General features: G+C 47.0%; 1 protein-coding gene across 3 annotated transcripts in view; it reads left to right on the top strand.

Annotated features, from left to right (window-relative positions):
• Positions 1–1,117: 1,117 nt before the first annotated feature.
• Memo1 (mediator of cell motility 1) overlaps positions 1,118–17,454 on the top strand; it is a 108,798-nt gene continuing 92,461 nt past the window's right edge. Inside the window, exons 1-2 of one of the 3 annotated variants that reach the window (XM_045151362.1) lie at positions 1,118–1,246; positions 2,052–2,129. In XM_045151362.1, coding sequence (XP_045007297.1) covers positions 1,165–1,246; positions 2,052–2,129 — 160 coding nt within the window. In that variant the 5' untranslated portion in view covers positions 1,118–1,164. Of the gene's footprint in view, positions 1,247–1,509; positions 1,574–2,051; positions 2,130–17,454 lie in introns of those variants that run through there. The other 2 variants (XM_045151363.1, XM_045151364.1) reach the window with 2 other exon arrangements.

The following is a 17,454-nucleotide window of genomic DNA, read 5'->3' as shown; positions in this document are numbered from 1 at the left end:
TCAAAGTCACAGCGATTTTCCTACCTCTGCTTTCCCAGTGCTGGATTAAAGGCCTGCGGCACTCTGCCTGGCTTGGGCTTGTTTTCAGTAATGCTACTTTCTGCTAGTTTACCATGTTCATTTTGGTGAGGGGTGTTGTATATTATTATTCGTCCAGGTTAGTGATGTTGGAGGAGGATGGAATTTGAGTAAATATATTGACATTTTAGCTTAATAATTATGTAGGAAAACCATGGGTCAGTCATGTTTCAGTACCAGGTCATGTATTAGTACAGGAATCTCACAAAATTCTTTACTTTGAAATTGTAGAAGATGAGAGAAGAAAGAGGATAGTCCCTTAAAATTATCCAAAGCAGGGCATGGTGGTGCAGAGGTAGGAGGATCCTGGTGAGTTCGAGGCCACCCCGAGACTCCATAGTGAATTCCAGGTCAGCCTGGACTAGAGTGAGACCCTACCTCGAAATTCCCTCCTCCCCTGAAAACCTACTATACATATATAGATGGCTCAGCGGTGAAAGGCACTTGTTTGCAAAGAGTGATGGCCTGGGTTCAAGTTCCCAGTTCCCACATAAAGCCAGGTGCAGAGTGCACATCCACACCAGGTTCGTTTGCAGCGGCAGGAGGCTCTGGTGTGCTTATATTCCCTCTCTCCTTTGCATATATATGTATATATATATATGTGTGTGTGTGGTGTGTGTGTGTGTGTATATGTGTGTGTATGTATATATATATATATATATATATATATATACACATACACACACACACATACATATACATACACACACACATATATATACATATATATATGCAAGGAGATATGTATGTATGTGTATATATATATACACACATATATATATGCAAGGAGATATGTGTGTATGTATGTATATGTATGTATGTGTGTGTATGTATGTGTGTGTGTATATATATATATATATATATATATATATATATATATATATATATATATATATATATATATATATATAAAATTTAAAGGAGTGTCTTGACAACTAGTTGTCGACTTTGGACTGTACTAGGGGTCAGTGCACTAGGCTGCTAAGATACAGTTGTTTTTGCGGTTTAAGCCTCAACCATTTTCTGGAAGACAGGCCAGTCTCTCCTAGTTTTGCAACGGTGCACTTCCAACGCAAACGGTCCACGATGACTTGCGACCCTACCCGAAGTTGCCCTGGATGTCCTGCTGGTGACCTTTACGTGGACCCCGGCGGGGCTCCCTCCTACGGTGCGGGCGCCCCGTCCCCCACACCGTTGGGGGTCAGCCCCGCTTTACAGTTGGGCACCGCCGAGGCCAGCCTCAGCCCCGCGCGGGCCGGGCACGGAGAACGCGGAACAAAGCCGGGCACGAGGAGGGCCGGGGCGGCCCCGCAGGCGCCTCCGCCGCGCCCCGCACCCCGCCCGCGCTGGCGCCGGCCCCGGAGAGCGGAGCGTGCACGCCGAGTCCTCGGCGGCCCCGCGGCGGCGGCGCTGGGCATGCTCAGTGGGCCGGGCCCGTCCGCGCGGCGAGTACGGAAGCGCTCGCCTCCCCGGGCGGGTGCGCGTCTCCTCCCCGGTGCAGGCCCGGGGCGCTGGGCTCGGCGGCGGGGCGGGGCGGGGCGGGGCGCGGCGGGCGGGCGGGCGGGGGAGGGGCGGGGAGGGCGGGGTCACCGGCGGCGGGCGGGAGGGCGGGCGGGCGGCCGGGCGGGGACGGACCGCGGCGGCGGCGGCGGCGGCGGCGGCGGCTGGGGCGGAAGCAGCCTGGGCCGGGCAGCAGCGGTTCCGAGTCCGCGGCCGGCCCGCGGCGCTCCGGGGCTTGGGCGCTTGGGGGTGGGGTGCGGCGGCCCCATCTTCCGGGAGTTGGCGGTGATCGCCGCCGCCGCCCCGGCTGCCATCTCGTCGTCGTCGTCGGCGTCGGCGTCGTCGTGCTCCGGGGCCGCGCGGTCCCCTCCCCGCCGCCGCCGCCGCCGCCGCCTCCTGGGCCGGGCCCGCGGCGCCCCGTGCCCTCGCCCGGCCGCCGCCGCCGCCTCCTCATTCATCCCCGTGCACCATAGGCGGCACCGGCTCCAAGATGTCCAACCGAGTGGTCTGCCGCGAAGCCAGCCACGCCGGGAGCTGGTACACAGCCTCAGGTAGGAGCCCGGGGCGGCGGCGGCGGGGACGGGGGCGCCGGGTGCCGACCGCGTGCGGACGGACGGACGGACGGACGGACGGACGCGCGCGCGGGGGGTCGCAGGGCCGGAGGGAGTCGGGCCGCCGCCACCCCACCCCCACGCGGCCGCCGCCGCCGCCGCCGCCCCGGGCCCGGCTCGGGCGCGCTGCAGCTCGCCGCCCGCCGCCCGCTCCGCCCGGCCCCGGGGCGCGCACGGCGGCCCGGGCGGAGCTGTCAGACGCGGCCGCCGCGGCCCGCACGCGGGGCCCGGCCGGGGCTCGGCGGCCTCCCGGCTCTTTTGTCAGCGTTCGCATTGTTCGCGCAGCCCCGGGCGCCCCCGGGCGCGGGCGGGACGGACGGCGCCGGCCCCGGGCTCGCTCCCTCCCTCCGCGGGCTGGAGCTGCGCGCCCGGCAGGTGCTGGGACCCCGCGCCACCTCCCCAGCGCCTGGAGCTCGGGAGAGGTTTCTGTCTCCTCCAAAAAGACAGAAGTCGGAAGAGGTCCTTATGTAAGGAGGAATTGGACTTTTTCTTCACCGAAACTCTTGCTAGAATGACTTTTTTTTTTTTCCCCCCTGGCATGATCCCCCCTCCCTTGGGTTAACATTTCAAATGGCACGTTCACCAAAGAAAACTTGCCCCGGTGGTTCCTAAGCGCCTCAAGTCATTGGTCACTAGTTTATCAATAACCACACAGGACTTCTCAGTATAGGTTGCATCATGTTTCCCTTTGCAAAGAATTGGGCTGCATAGTGACATGACTTTTTTTTTTTTGAGAAAACAAAGACGATTTGGAAGGAAACTTATCTTTTCTGAGGTTGTGAAACTCCCTCTTGAAGTACCTTTACCTTACTGACTCTGAGGATGGACTCTATTAAGACACAGAAGAATTAAGACTGGGTTTGGAATTACTGCTAACAGGTAGCTGGAGTTTTGCACGATGCAAATACGACATTTTGTGGTACAGTGCTTTCCTTTCACGATCCTCAAAGACCTCCGTAGACACTTACTCAGTTCTCACTACCTGAAAATGTCAGGTAAGCCATGCTCATGTCAGTGTACCGGGAAATGCGCCCGTAAATTCAGGGCTGTGCCTGAGACCAAACCAGTCCTAAAGCAGGAATGCAGAGCTCCTTGCTCCTGGGTTTGCCTTTTATCAGTACATTATTAGTATTATTCTTGAATAATAGATTTTCAGACTTGTAAGTAAGCTTTCTCTTCACCGTGCTTTGAAGAGGTTAAAAGCCACAATTTTCACAATCATAGCCATAGCTTGATTTTCATTCATGGGCTTTTCCCGATATTTTTTACTACAGCAGAGGCTGGCCATCTACCTTAGCCAGACTTCTCCTATACCTTTCTTTAAAATATTTAAAATTTTGTTGTAGGTTTTAAAAATTAAATTAAATTATTTATTTTGAGGTAGGATCTCACTCTACTCAGCCTGACCTGGAAGTCACTGTGTGGTCTCAACGTTGCCTTAAACTAATGGTGATCCTCCTACCTCTGCTTCCTGAGCGTTGGGATCAAAGGCTACACCACCATGCCTGGCCTAATTTTACTTATTAATTTACTTGAGGGAGAGAGGAAGAGGCAGATGATAGAGAAAGAGAGAATGGGCACCACCGGCCAGGCCTCTATCCACTGCGAATGAACTCCAGACGCATGCGCCACCTTGTGTATCTGGCTTATCTGCGTACTGGACAATCAAACCTGGATCCTTAGGTTTCTCAGGCAAGTGCCTTAACTGCTAAATACATCTCTCCAGCCCTATTGTTTTTTCCCCATATATTTTATGTATTTATTAACTAATTATTTATTTACAAGTAGAAAGATACAAATGGAGACACAGAAAGAGCGAGCGAGAGAGAGAGAGAGAGAGAGACAGAGAGAGAGAGAGAGTGTGTGTGTGTGTGGGGGGGGTGTGTGTGTGGACATGCAAAGGTCTGTAACCACTGGAGACAAATTCCAGATCCATGTGTCATTTTGTGCATCTGGCTTACGAGGGTACTGGGGAACTGAACCAAAGTTGTTTGACTTCCCAGACAAGCACCTCAGCTGCTGAGCCATCTCTTCAGCTCTCGTAATTTTTTAAAAAAATATTTTAGTTATTTATTTATGAGAAAGAGACAGAGAGAAAGAGAGAATGAGTGTGTCAGGGCCTCTAGCCATTGCATACGAACTCCAGACACATGTGCCCCCTGTGCATCTGGCTTACGTGGGTCTTGGGGAATCAAACCTGGGTCCTTAAGCTTCGTAGGCAAATGCTGTAACTGCTAAGCCATTTGCCCAGTCCCCATTGCTGTAGTTTTTATTGGATATAGATAAGTATTCTGGAATAGATTATTGAACATTCTGTGGGCAGTAGAAATGGGTACAGCTCGTATTTTGGTCTTGGAGATCTTGTGTGTGTGTTTGTGTCTCAAGGCAGAGAGACCTGACACTGTGTATCCCCAGGCTGGCCTCGAACTTATCATAACTCTGCTCAGTTACAGGATTATATGATTATTTGCCTAAATTTTGGGGAAATTAATGCCATTTTGGTAATAAGAACTGATATAGGTAATCTTACCAAAATTTAGATTCTGGTGTGTGTGAGACTTTTTGAACTTGAATAATGAGACTATTAAGGACGAACTTAAAGCAGTTTAGTTTTAGAAGCTTAATTTGTATTTAAAAACTAATGAATCAAAATGATAGGTAAGTATGGGCTGAGAGATGACTTAGCAGTTAAGGCACTTACCTGTGAAGCCCAAGGACCCAGGTTTGATTATTCAGTTCCCACATAAGCCAGATACACAAAGTGGCACATGTGTCTGGAGTTCATTTGCAGCTGCTAGAGGCCCTGGAGCGCTCATTCTCTGTCTCCAACACTCTGCCTCTTTCTGTCTCTCTGAAATAAATTAAAAAAAATTTTTTTGTTTATTTATATTTATTTGAGAGCAACAGAGCGAGAAAGGCAGATAGAGAGAGAAAGAGAGAGAATGGGCACACCAGGGCCTCCAGCCACTGCAAACAAACTACAGATGGATGTGCCCCCTTGTGCATCTGGCTAACATGGGTCCTGGGGAATTGAGCCTTGATCTGGGGTCCTTAAGCTTCACAGGCAAGCGCTTAACTGCTAAGCCATCTCTCCAGCCCTCTGAAATAAATTTAAAAAAAAGATACATTCATGTAGAAGCCAGATGGTATGCTTAGAGGGAATTTATTTATTTATTTCAAAGAGAGAGAGAGAGATTATGGGCACACCAGGCTGCCACCCACTGCAAAGAAACTCCAGACACGTGCCACTTTGTGCATCTGGTTTACATGGGTTCTGGGGAATCGAACCTGGGTCCTTTGGCTTTGCAGGCGAGTGCCTTAACCACTGAGTCATCTCCCCAGCCCCTTAGAGGGAATTTCTAAATCGACTTTTTTTTTTTTTTTTTGAGGTAGGGTCTCACTCTAGCCCAGGCTGGCCTGGAATTCACTATGTAGTCGCAGGGTGACCTCGATCTCATGGCGATCCTCCTACCTGTGCCTTCCGAGTGCTTGGATTAAAGGTGTGTGCAGTCACTCCCAGCTCTACATTGACTTTTTTTTTTTTTGGTTTTTTGAGGTAAAGTCTCACTCTGGTCCAGACTGACCTGGAATTAACTCTGTAGTCTCAGGGTGGCCTTGAACTCATGGCGATCCTCCTACCTCTGCCTCCCAAGTGCTGGGATTAAAGGCGTGCGCCACCACGCCCGGCAACATTGACTTTTTATTTGAGGTAAATTATAACTCAAGACCAGAAATGAAATACCAGATAATTTACGATAGTGCTTTTAGAGTATGCGAGGGAAGGGATGGAGTCTCATGGAGATGAGATGTGAACTGCTTTGAGGAAGCGTAGTTGGTCAGGTTTGGAGGAAAGAGTGTTGTGTTGAGAAGTGACAGAGTTCCCGAAGCAGGTTAGTGCGGGAAGCTCCCCTTCAGAGTGGCGGATTCCCACGGGTTAGCGAGGGATCTGAGACTGTGTATTGTGCTGGAGGCACCTATGAGTGCTGGTCACCACAGGGATTAGCTTTATTTAGTAGGCAGAAGCACCAGGGGATTTCGGGGTAGAGTATTAATATGTTAGTAACATTTTAGGAAAATTAATCTCATAGTAAGGTTAATCCTCATTTCTTTCCTGGTGTGCAGAAGGGGTAGCAAACTTAACTATGGCTCACATCTCAAATTCATTCTGTAAGTCTATTTTTGAAATATTGCTCACTAGCTAATTATTATTTTTTGAGGCAGAGTCTCATTCTAGCCCAGGCTAACCTGGAATTCACTGTGTAATCTCAGGATGGCCTTGAACTCCTGGCAGTTCTCCTACCTCTGCCTCCCAAGTCCTTAGATTCAAAGTGTGCACCACCACGCCTGGCTTATGTTTTTAATTAAAATTTTTTTCTTTTTTTTTAAAATTTATTTATTTGAGAGCGACAGACACAGAGAGAAAGACAGATAGAGGGAGAGAGAGGGAATGGGCGCGCCAGGGCTTCCAGCCTCTGCAAACGAACTCCAGACGCGTGCGCCCCCTTGTTCATCTGGCTAACGTGGGACCTGGGGAACTGAGCCTCGAACCGGGGTCCTTAGGCTTCACAGGCAAGCGCTTAACTGCTAAGCCATCTCTCCAGCCCCTAATTAAAATTTTTTTTCTGATTTATTTTTATTTATTTATTCAAGACAGAGAGACAGATATATATATGTGTGTGTGTGTGTGTGTGTGTGTGTATGTGTGTGTATATATGTTTGTGTGTGTGTATATATATATTTGTGTGTGTAGTACATATATATATATATATGTATATATATGTATATATATGTATATATATGTATATATATGTATATATATGTATATGGAGAGAGAGAGAGAATGGGCATGCCAGGGCCTTTAGCCACTGCAAACAAACTCCAGATGCATGCACCACCATGTGCATTTGACTTTTATGGGACTTGGAGAATCAAACCTGGGTCCTTAGGCTTCGCAGGCAAGTGTCTTAACCACTAAGTCATCTCTCCAGCCCATGTTTCTAATTTTTATTTTATTTTTTCGAGGTAGGGTCTCATTCTAGCTCAGGCTGACCTGGAATTTACTACGTAGTGTCAAGGTGGCATTGAACTCGTGGTAATCCTCCTACTTCTGCCTCCTAAATGCTGGGATTAAAGGGGTGCGCCACCACGCCCAGCAAAGATTATTTTATTTATTAGAGAGTGAGTATGGCACATGAGGCGCTCTCAGGGGTGTAAACAGACTACGCACGCGCACCACCTTGCATGCTACCATGTCCAGCCCCATGTTTCTAATGTGTAATGAGTTTATTAAAAAACAAAGGGAGCCAGGTGTGGTGACACACGCCTTTAATCCCAGCATTCTAGAGGCAGAGGTAGGAGGATTGCCATAAATTGGAGGCCACCCTGAGAATACAGAGTTAATTCCAGGTCAGCCAGAGCTAGAGTGAGACCCTACCTCGAAAAACAAAAGTAAAAAGAAGAAGAACAACAACAAAAAACAAAGGGAAGACATTCAGTAGAGGTTATATATGACAACATAAACTCCGAAATGTTTACTCTTTGACCCTTTATAAAAAACAAATGTCAGCGTGGTGGAGCATGCCTTTAATCCCAGCATTCAGGAGGCAGAGGTAGGATTGCCGTGAGTTCAAGGCCACCCTGAGGACTCCATAGTGAATTCCAGGTCAGCCTGGGCTAGAGTGAGACCCTACCTCAACCCCCCCCCAAAAAAAAAATGTCAGCCTGAGTTTGAGTGAGACCCTATCTCGGCAAAAAAACAATGGAGCCTGAGGTTAGGAAAAATACGGGTAAGATTGAGGTTCAGTGGGTTAGAGTTCCGTTTGCGTTAGCATGAGGCTGGGCGTGCCTGTGACCCGCACACTGAACGAGGCAGAGGCCGGAGGGGGAGGGGGCTGCCTGGTCAGCCCGTCTGACCTGGGAAAAGAGGACACAGGACAAGGTCCTTGGCCTCTGCTTGTGTTCGCGTGCACACGCCACTTGCACCTTGCATACTGTCCACAAGCAAGAAAAGGAAACAGATTTTTTTTTTTTTTTTTTTACCTTTAATAGATGGTTGTGTTGGAAGATCTAACCAACAGAACTTTTTTTGTTTGTTTGAAGTAGAGTCTTACTCTAGCCCAAGCCATCCTGGAACTCATTCACGTGGCATGGTGGTATCTTACATGGTCTAAAACCCTTGAGGATCTTGTAGGGCTGATGAGACATTATCAGTAGTCCCAGAGTAGACTTGAGCTCACTGAGATCCTCCTACCTCTGTCTCCCAGGTGGTGTATTAAAGGCATGTCCCACCATGCCTGACTTCCCCAGTATCCATGTAAAGCCAGATGTACAAAGTGGTACCTGTGTTTGGAGTTTGTTGTGGCAGCAAGAAGCCCTGGTGCACCCATTTTCTCTCTCTCTCTCTCTCTCTCTGTCTCTCTGCTTATAAATAAAAATATTACAAACAACAAAACAAAACTGTCTGGGCGTGGTGGCACATGTCTTTAATCCCACTGCTCAGGAGGCAAAAGTAGGAGGATTGCTGTGCGTTCAAGGCCACCTGAGACTACATCTACACAGTGAATTCCAGGTCAGCCTGGGCTAGAGTGAGACCCTACCTTGAAAAACAAAAACAAAAGAGAAAGGGGGGAACCCCTTTAGGCAAGAGATGATAAGAAGGCAGACCTTCTCTGACCTCTCGCAGAGAGAAGTCTGCAAGGCAGGCTCAAGGACAGTCCCTGCTTGCACTTTGGGGAGGGGGCTGTTACCCTGAACTGCCTCCACCCAGGGCGATGGTGACTGGTGTGGCTTCTTCAAATTTAGTGGGGTTGCAGGGTGTGGGAGATGGGAAACTTCTCCAGTGGGTGTACCTAAACCCACCCCAAAAGTGCATGGGTAGAGTGTGGGAAGACAGTCCTGGAAGAAAATGTTGGGGAGAATGAATGAAAGGGGGAAGTGGGCACTGAGTAAACTGGGGATCTTTTGGATTCCCTTTCTTGTAGGCGTTCAGGCCTTGTAGGGTGGCTGAGGGGATCCAGGTGGATGGAGTTAGAGTGTCACAAGACCATCTGAATTTGGACTGACTGTAAGCAAGAGTAGACAAACTTAACATGGCAGCTGAGCATCAAGGTCTAAAAATAGGCAGAGTTACTGTTACCAGAAATGTTAGGCGTAATCCTCTTTCACCATGAAGATCTGGAAGTGCATTTCTAAAGCTGTTCACAAATGGCATGGTGGTGTCTGATATGGTCTAAAACCGTTCTTGTAGATCTTGTAGGGCAGATGAGACATCAGAATTGTCAATAATGCATAACTTTGGGGCTGGAGAAATGGTTTAGCCATTGAGGTGCTTGCCTGCCACCCCAGACACTGTAGTTTTAAAAATATTTGAGAGACAAAGAGGATGAGTGGGCCTACCAGGGCCTTCTGACGCTGCAAATGAACTCCAGACTCAGGTGCCACTTAGTGCATCTGGCCCTACCTAGTTATTGCTGAATTGAACTCAGGCTGGCAAGCCTGGTAAGCAAGCACCTTTAACCTCTGAGCCTTCCCTCCAGGCTTGTATTTTTTTAAAACTATTTGACACAGAAAAAGGGTGTGTGTGTTAGTATATGTCATGGGTGCACCAGGACCTCTTTTTCCTTCAAACAAACTTCAGATGTATGTGCCATTTTGTGTGTCTGGCTTTACATGTGTACTGGGGAATTGAATCTGGGCTCTTAGGCTTTGTGAATAAGTGCCTTTAACCACCGAGTCATTTGTCCAGCCACCCCCCCACCCACATACTTTATTTTTAAAATTTATTTATTTGTAAGCAGACAGAGGGAGAGAGGAAGAGAGGAGGGAGAGAGAGGAAGACACAGTGAGAGAATCAGCTTGCCAGGGCCGCAAGCTGCTGCAAACACACTCCAGATGCATGCGCCACTGTGCATCTGGCTCTGCTTCGGTAGTGCGGAATTGAACTGTGGTTGTTAGGCTTTGGAAATGCCGTAACTGCTGAGCCATTTCTTCATCACCATGTATTTAAAAAAATTTTTTTTGTTTATTATTTATTTGAGAGAGAGAGAGAGAGAGAATGGGCATGCCAGGGCTTTCAGCCACTGCAAATGAACTACAGACGCATGTACCCCCTTGTGCATCTGGCTAACATGGGACCTGGGGAATTGAGCTTCGAACTGGGGTCCTTAGGCTTCACAGGCAAGCGCTTAACCGCTAAACCATTTCTCCAGCCCCATCACCATGTGTTTTTAAGGACAGCTGTGGCTCCTTTTTAAATTTTTTTTTTTTCCAAGGTAGGGTCTCACTTTAGCTCAGGCTGACCTGGAATTCTCTATGTAGTCTCAGGGTGGCCTCAAACTCATGGTGACCCTCCTACCTCTGCCTCCCAAATGCTGGGATTAAAGGCATGCACCACCATGCCCAGCAAAAGCTATTTTATTTATTAGAGAGAGAGTGAGTATGGACACATCAGGGTCTCTAACCACTGTAAACAAAGTCTAGACACACGCACCGCCTTGTGCATCTGACTTTTGTGGGTACTGGGGAATTGAACCTGGGTTGTGAGGCTTCACAGGCAAGTGCCTTAACTGCTAAGCCATCTCTCCAGCCCAGCTGTGGCCCTTTTGGAGAGACCATTAAGGATCTTGGAGGAGCTGAGACTCTCAACATTTGTGCAATCTGCTGGGATGACTTAGGGCTGAACCGACCACATGGTTTCCCTTGGAAACATTCCTCTGTTGTCATTCTTCTCTTGCAGACTGTGCACTGATCTGGACTCCAATCTCTGGGTCTTTGTGACCTCCCTGACCAAGAAAACTCGTGGCTTACCAGAGTTGTAGGGCATGCTAGGAAAGTCCCATCATCTTCCGTGGCCTTTTGACCTGGGAGCAGGAAGCACACTATCATTGTCCTTTTAGCTTGTATCTGCAGTTATTAGGCACTCAGAAGGACAGTTACACCAGTCTTGAAGAAGAGTGGATACACAGTAGATGTGATCACCTTGGTACTGATCAAAACATATTAGTTAAAGGGTGGCACAAAAGCTCAGTCACTCTTTCTAACATTCAAGTCTCGTTATCTGGTAACATTGTAAGCCATATCTAGAACATAGAATGCAGGTGTGTCTTATCTTTTTAAATGTCTAATAGCTGTTAGAACAGGCAGAACATGTTAACAGTTGTAGAAACAATTTTTATCAAATACCCATAAATGCTTTTGTAAAAAGCAACTAAAGGACCTGGGTGTGGTCTGCACACCTTTAATCCCAGCACTTTGGGAGACAGAGGTAGGAGGAGTGCCATGAGTTTAAGGTCACCAAGTTCAATTCCTCAATATCCCCATAAAGTCAGACACAAGGTGGTGCATGTATCTGGAGTTCTTTTTCAGTAGCTAGAGGATCCAGCACACCCATGCTCTTTCTCTCCCTATCTGTCTCTCTCTCTCAAATAAATAAGTAAATATATAAAGTAACTATTTTAAAAAAGTGACTCAAGCAGAGCAAACTCCTGACATCTCCCTCTCCCGGGCTCGCTTTGCACTCACAGTGATCCTCTTATGTTGGCCTCCCAAGTGCTGGGATAAAGGTGTGGGCCACCATGCCCAGCTTGCACATGACAGTTTAATTATGACAGTGCGGTAGAAAAAAATGAGAAACGGAGTCAAAATCTCAATATGTTGATACTTATTCAAGGTCTTGCCACACATACTCCATGGCAGCCCAGAGTGCGAGTCTACGCATAAGGTACTTGGAAGCCTGGGTGCATAGATTTAAATCCCTCCTGAGGGGACCCTAAGTTACACTTTCTTTTTTTCTTTTCTTTTCTTTTCTTTTCTTTTCTTTTCTTTTCTTTTCTTTTCTTTTCTTTTCTTTTCTTTTCTTTTCTTTTCTTTTCTTTTCTTTTCTTTTCTTTTCTTTTCTTTTCTTTTCTTTTCTTCTTTTCTTTTTTTTTTTGAGGTAGAATCTCGCTATAGCCCAGGCTGACCTGGAATTCACTATGCTGTCTCAGGGTGACCTCAGACTCATAACAGTCCTTCTACCTGTGCCTCCTGAGTGATGAGATTAAAGGCGTGCGCTGACACCATGCTCGCTCTCTGTCTCTGTTCTTTTTTTTTATTTCTTGTCGAAGCAGGAACTTGCTTTATTGTTGTGTTTCTGTTCTTTGTATTCTTTCTTGTAGCAAGTTTGTCTGCTTTTGAAGTGAAATAAATACAATACAGATCTGGTGACTTCTTTTGCTTAATGCTATGTTTGTGGGGAGTAGTCCTTGTTCTTCTTGGTGCTTTTTTTTTTTGTTTGTTTATTTTTATTTATTTATTTGAAAGTGACAGAGAAAGAGGCAGAGAGAGAGAGAGAGAGAGAATGGGTGCACCAGGGCCTCCAGCCACTGCAAACGAACTCCATATGCATGTGCCCCCGGCTAACATGGGTCCTGGGGAATCAAGCCTTGAACCAGGGTCCTTAGGCTTCACAGGCAAGCACTTAACTGCTAAGCCATCTCTCTAGCCCTTTTTTTTTTTTAAGGTAGGGTTTTATTCTAGCCCAGCCTGACCTGGAATTCACTATGTAGTCTCAGGGTGGTCTTGAACTCACAGTGATCCTCCTACCTCTGCCTCCAGAGCGCTGGGATTAAAGGTGTGCACCAGCTTTTAAAATCTGGTTTGCTCCTGTGTATGCTTTTATACTGTTCTGTAAAAATTCTATTTATTTGCGTGAGTGCGTATGTGTGTATGGGCCCACCCAGGGTCTCCTGCTGTTTGAAAATGAACTCTACTTTTTAATTTTTTTAACTATTGCCAGTTTTTAATTTAATTTTACTTATGAGAGAGAAAATATGGATGCTCTAGGGCCTCTAGCCACTGCAAACAAACTCTACTTTATGCGTTTGTCTTGCATGTGTATTGAGGAATTGAATCTGGGTCCTTGGGCTTTGCAGGCAAATGCCTTAACTGCTAAGCCATTGCTCTAGCCCCTGAACTCCACTTTTTATCTGGATTTATGTGGTTTCAGGTGACTCAAACTCAGTCTGACAGGCTTTGCAAACAAGCATTATTAACTGCTGAGTCATCTCTCTAGTCCTTTATAAACTGGTTTCATGTGAATATGTTTGTGTGTGACTTTTCCTGGGCATATAGTTTAGAATTATTTGGTCATGGTTTATAATACAAAGTTTTAAAAAGTTTTTACTTATTCATTTGTGACAGGAGGGAGGGAGAGAATGAGAATGAGGGAAAATGAGAAGGGGTGCACCAGCGCCTCCTGCTGCTGTCGATGGACTTCAGATGCATGTGCTACTTTGTGCGTCTGGCTGTACATGGGACTGGGTAACCGAACCCTGGCTGGCAGGCTTTGCAAGCAAGTGCCTTAAACTGCTGAACCATCTCCCCAGCCTCACTTAAATTTTTTATTTTTAAATTTATTTATTTGAGAGAGAGAAAGAGAAAAAGAGAATGGGAGCACCAGGGCCTCCAGCCACTGCAAACAAATTCCAGATACACGTGCCACCTCGTACGTCTGGCTTTTCATGGGTACTGGGGAATTGAACATGAGTCCTTTGGTTTGCCAGCAAGTCTCTTAACTGTTAAGCCATCTCTCCAGCCCCAGCCTCACTGAAAAAAAAAAAAAAAAGTTTTGTTTTGCTGGGTGTGGTAGCCCATGCCTTTAATCCCAGCACTAGGGAGGTAGGAGGACTTGCCATGAGTTCAAGGCCACCCTGAGACTAATTCCAGGCCAGCCTGGGGCTAGAGAGAGACCCTAACTTGAACCCCCCCAAAATATTTTATATATGTGTGTGTGTGTGTGTGTATAATTTTATTTTTATTTAAAATATATATATGTATATTTGAAACATATATATTTGAAATAAAAATAAATATATAAGTTTATTTATTTATTTGGGAGAGAATGGGTACACCAGGGCCTCTAGCCACTACCAGTGAACTCCAGATACATGTACTTGTCCTACATGAGTCCTGGGGAATGGAACAACCTGGGTCCTTTGACTTTGCAGGAAAGTGTCTTAACCACTAAGCTATCTCTCCAATCTCAGTCTCAGTTTTTTTTTTTTTTTTTTTTTTTTCCAAGGTAGGGTCTCACTCTAGCTCAGGCTAACCTGAAATTCACTATGTAGTCTCTGGGGGGCCTTGAACTCAGGGTGAGCCTCCTACCTCTGCCTTCTCAGTGCTGGGATTAAAGGTGTGCGCCACCACACCCGGCCTCTTTCTGCTTTTGTGAAGTGTCTGTTAGCTATTTGGGTGGTTAATTTCTTTATATTGATTTGTAGCTCTATTCTATTTACAGTTCCTTGTTAACTATGGTTTACGTATTTCAAGCTTCTTGTCTTGGTGCGGGGCTTGTGTCCTGGTGGACCAGAGTTCTTAATTTTACAGAAGATCTGCATGTCCCTTGGTTTGTGCTTTTTGCCTTTGGCATTTCTACTTCAGTGTGGCAAAGTTACTTTTCTGTTTTATTCTGGAAGCCATGTCTTTTACCTTTCACATTCCGGCCTCCAGCTCATCTGAGTGGTGGTTACGTGTGTCTGAGCGGAGCGGATGAAGCAGCGGCACGTCACGTGGAGCGTTTGGGTGGGGCTGCTGATAGGAGTCTGGCTGGAGTGCTGCCTCGCCTGGGCTCTCGTAGCACCAGTTGTCAAGGCCGTTCCTTCCATCCCATCCTTTGGGAGGTGGGGGCAGGGAGAGGAGAACCTCAAGATCCCCCTTGGCTGCAAAGCAGTTTTGTGTGCAGTTTGGATCACATGAGAGCTGGTCTCAACATTCCCCTGCCTTGGTACAGTTTGTCCGTGTTGACCGAAGCCGGCCTTAAATGCCAGCAGTCCCGCCTCCGTCTCTCAAATACGGGGAGCACTGCCGGGCTTGCCTCCCATTGGCTAAATGAGCTCACTTGCACTTGTCTGTTCACGTGTGCACGGGGCCGCTTTCCCCAGCAAATGAGCACTGGACACTTGCCCTATCTTGTGTCCTGTTTACATGAGTGGCTTGGGAATTGAACCCTGGGCCTGCAGGCTTTGCAAGTAAGTGTCTTTAACCACTGAGCCATCTTCCCAGGCTGGCGCCCCCCATTAATTTTTTTCTGTTAAGGTAAACATACCTGTAGAGAAGTATGTAAATAAAGTGTATACTGTGAATATTCACAGATTTAGTGTACCCGATCCAACTAGCTCCTAGATTAAGAGACAGAGCAGTTTCAGAATCCCAGAGGTATACATTGTATTACATTTTGATGTTTTCTGAAATTGGTTTATTTAATAAGTATATGCTTACTGTGATAATATCCTTACCCCTATCCAAAAACAAAACAAAACAAAACCAAACCAGGGGCCTGTTGGCGTTGCATCTTATGCTTATAGGTGTCAAGGGATTGAGAATATATCAAAATATAATGGTTGTCCTTTTGGTGTGTGTTGAAGATCGAACCTAGGGCTTTGTACACATTAGGTAATTCCTCTACCCTCTGCTGTGCCCCCCAGCTTTCAGAGTCTAATGACTTTAAATATTTTATGAATTTATTTAATTATTTTATTTTTGAGGTAGGGCCTAACTCTAACTCAGGCTGGCCTGGAATTCACTGTGTAGTCTCTGGGTGGCCTCGAACTCATGGTGATCTTCCTACCCCTGCCTCCAGGCGTGCACCACCACGCCTGGCTGAATTTATTTATTTATTTATATTTGAGAGAGGAGGAGAGAGATAATGAGAAAGGCCGAGGGAGAGGGAGAGAGAATGGGCACGCCAGGGTCTCCAGCCACTGCAAACGAACTCCAGACACATGGGCCACCTTGTCCATGTGGTTTATGTGGATACTAGGGAACCTGGGTCCTGAGGCTTTGTAGGCAAGCCCCTCAACCGCTAAGCCATCTCTGCAGCTCCCGGATTCTAATGATTTTTAAATAACACTTTTTGTTCCCCCAAGGCAGTGTCTCTAGAGCTACACCTCATTCTATAGACCCAGGCTGGCCCTGGACTCACAACTGCCCTACCTTAGCTTCCTGAGGATTGAGACTAAAGGCATGAGCCCTGTATGGGGACAAAGAACGCTTTGGAACTGTTTGCATGTGATGGATTTGTGTGTTCACTACTTCGAGAGCGGACTTACGCTGGGCCTCGGCTGGCCTGGAGCTCGTGGAGCGGCCCCAGTCGGACTCACGTTCATGGAGGTTCTGCTGTCACTTGCTTCAGTTCTGAGACTGCAGGCTTGGCCTACTGTGTTTGACCTGATAAACATATGAATGCAGTTTTACCTTTTTTTCTTTTTAAAAATTGCTTACTTAATTAACTAATTTGCAATCAGAGAGTGATAGAAGAGAAACAGAGGAATTATGCACCAGGGATTCCAGCCAGTCAAGATGAATGTGCCTCTTGGCACATCAGGCTTTACGTGGGTACTGGGGAATCCCTGATTGTTAGGCTTTACAGGCTAGTACCTTACTTAACTACTGAGCCATCTCTCAAGTCCCCACCTTTTCTTTTTTTAAGACAGGGATGAAGGCTGGCTTGGTGGTGGACTTTTGTAATTCCAGCACTCAGGCGGAGACAGAGGAGGAGGATCACTGTGAGGTAGTTGGTGACTTCAGACCAGCCTGTGTTAGAGAAAGACCCTACTTAAAAAAGAAAGCTGGGCATGGTTGGTGCACATCTTCAATTCCAGTATTGAGGAAAGAGAGATAGAGGACTGTTGTTAAATTCGAGGTCACCCTTAGACTACATATGAATTCCAGGTCAGCCTGGGCCAGAGCAAGACCCTACCTCAAAAAAACAAGACAAAACAAAACAACAAAAAAGAAAACAGAGAGCTGGAGAGATGGCTTACTGGTTAATCCCAGGCTGACCTGGAACCCTGGAACTCTGTAGTCTCAGACTTGCCTCAAACTCACAACGATCCTCCTATCTCTGCTTCTGAGATCTCTGAGGGATTAAAGGTGTGTGCCACCACACCCAACAGGCTAGTCTTTACTGTTTTTTTTTTTTTTTCAAGGTAGGGTCTCACTCTAGCTCAGGCTGATCTGGAATTCAATATGTAGTCTCAGGGTGGCCTCAATCTCACGATGGTCCTCCTACCTCTGCCTCCTGAGTGAGTGCTGGGATGAAAGGCGTGCGCCACCACGCCCGGCTTATCTTGACTCTATTTTGGTATCATTACTTTTTTTTTCTTTTGCCCTACTACATCATCCATGATAACATTTTGTTGGGCCCAGTATTAAACAGGCCCCGTGTAAGAATGACAGCTGCTGTGAGTTGATGAAGGCGCCAGCCGTTTTGTGCCTGGAAGGTAGCATT

This window comes from Jaculus jaculus, chromosome 5 (assembly GCF_020740685.1).
Source record: "Jaculus jaculus isolate mJacJac1 chromosome 5, mJacJac1.mat.Y.cur, whole genome shotgun sequence".
NCBI classification, from domain to species: domain Eukaryota; kingdom Metazoa; phylum Chordata; class Mammalia; order Rodentia; family Dipodidae; genus Jaculus; species Jaculus jaculus.
The sequence above is the reverse complement of the archived record's forward strand: the minus strand, read 5'-3'. Positions and strand labels throughout refer to the sequence as shown.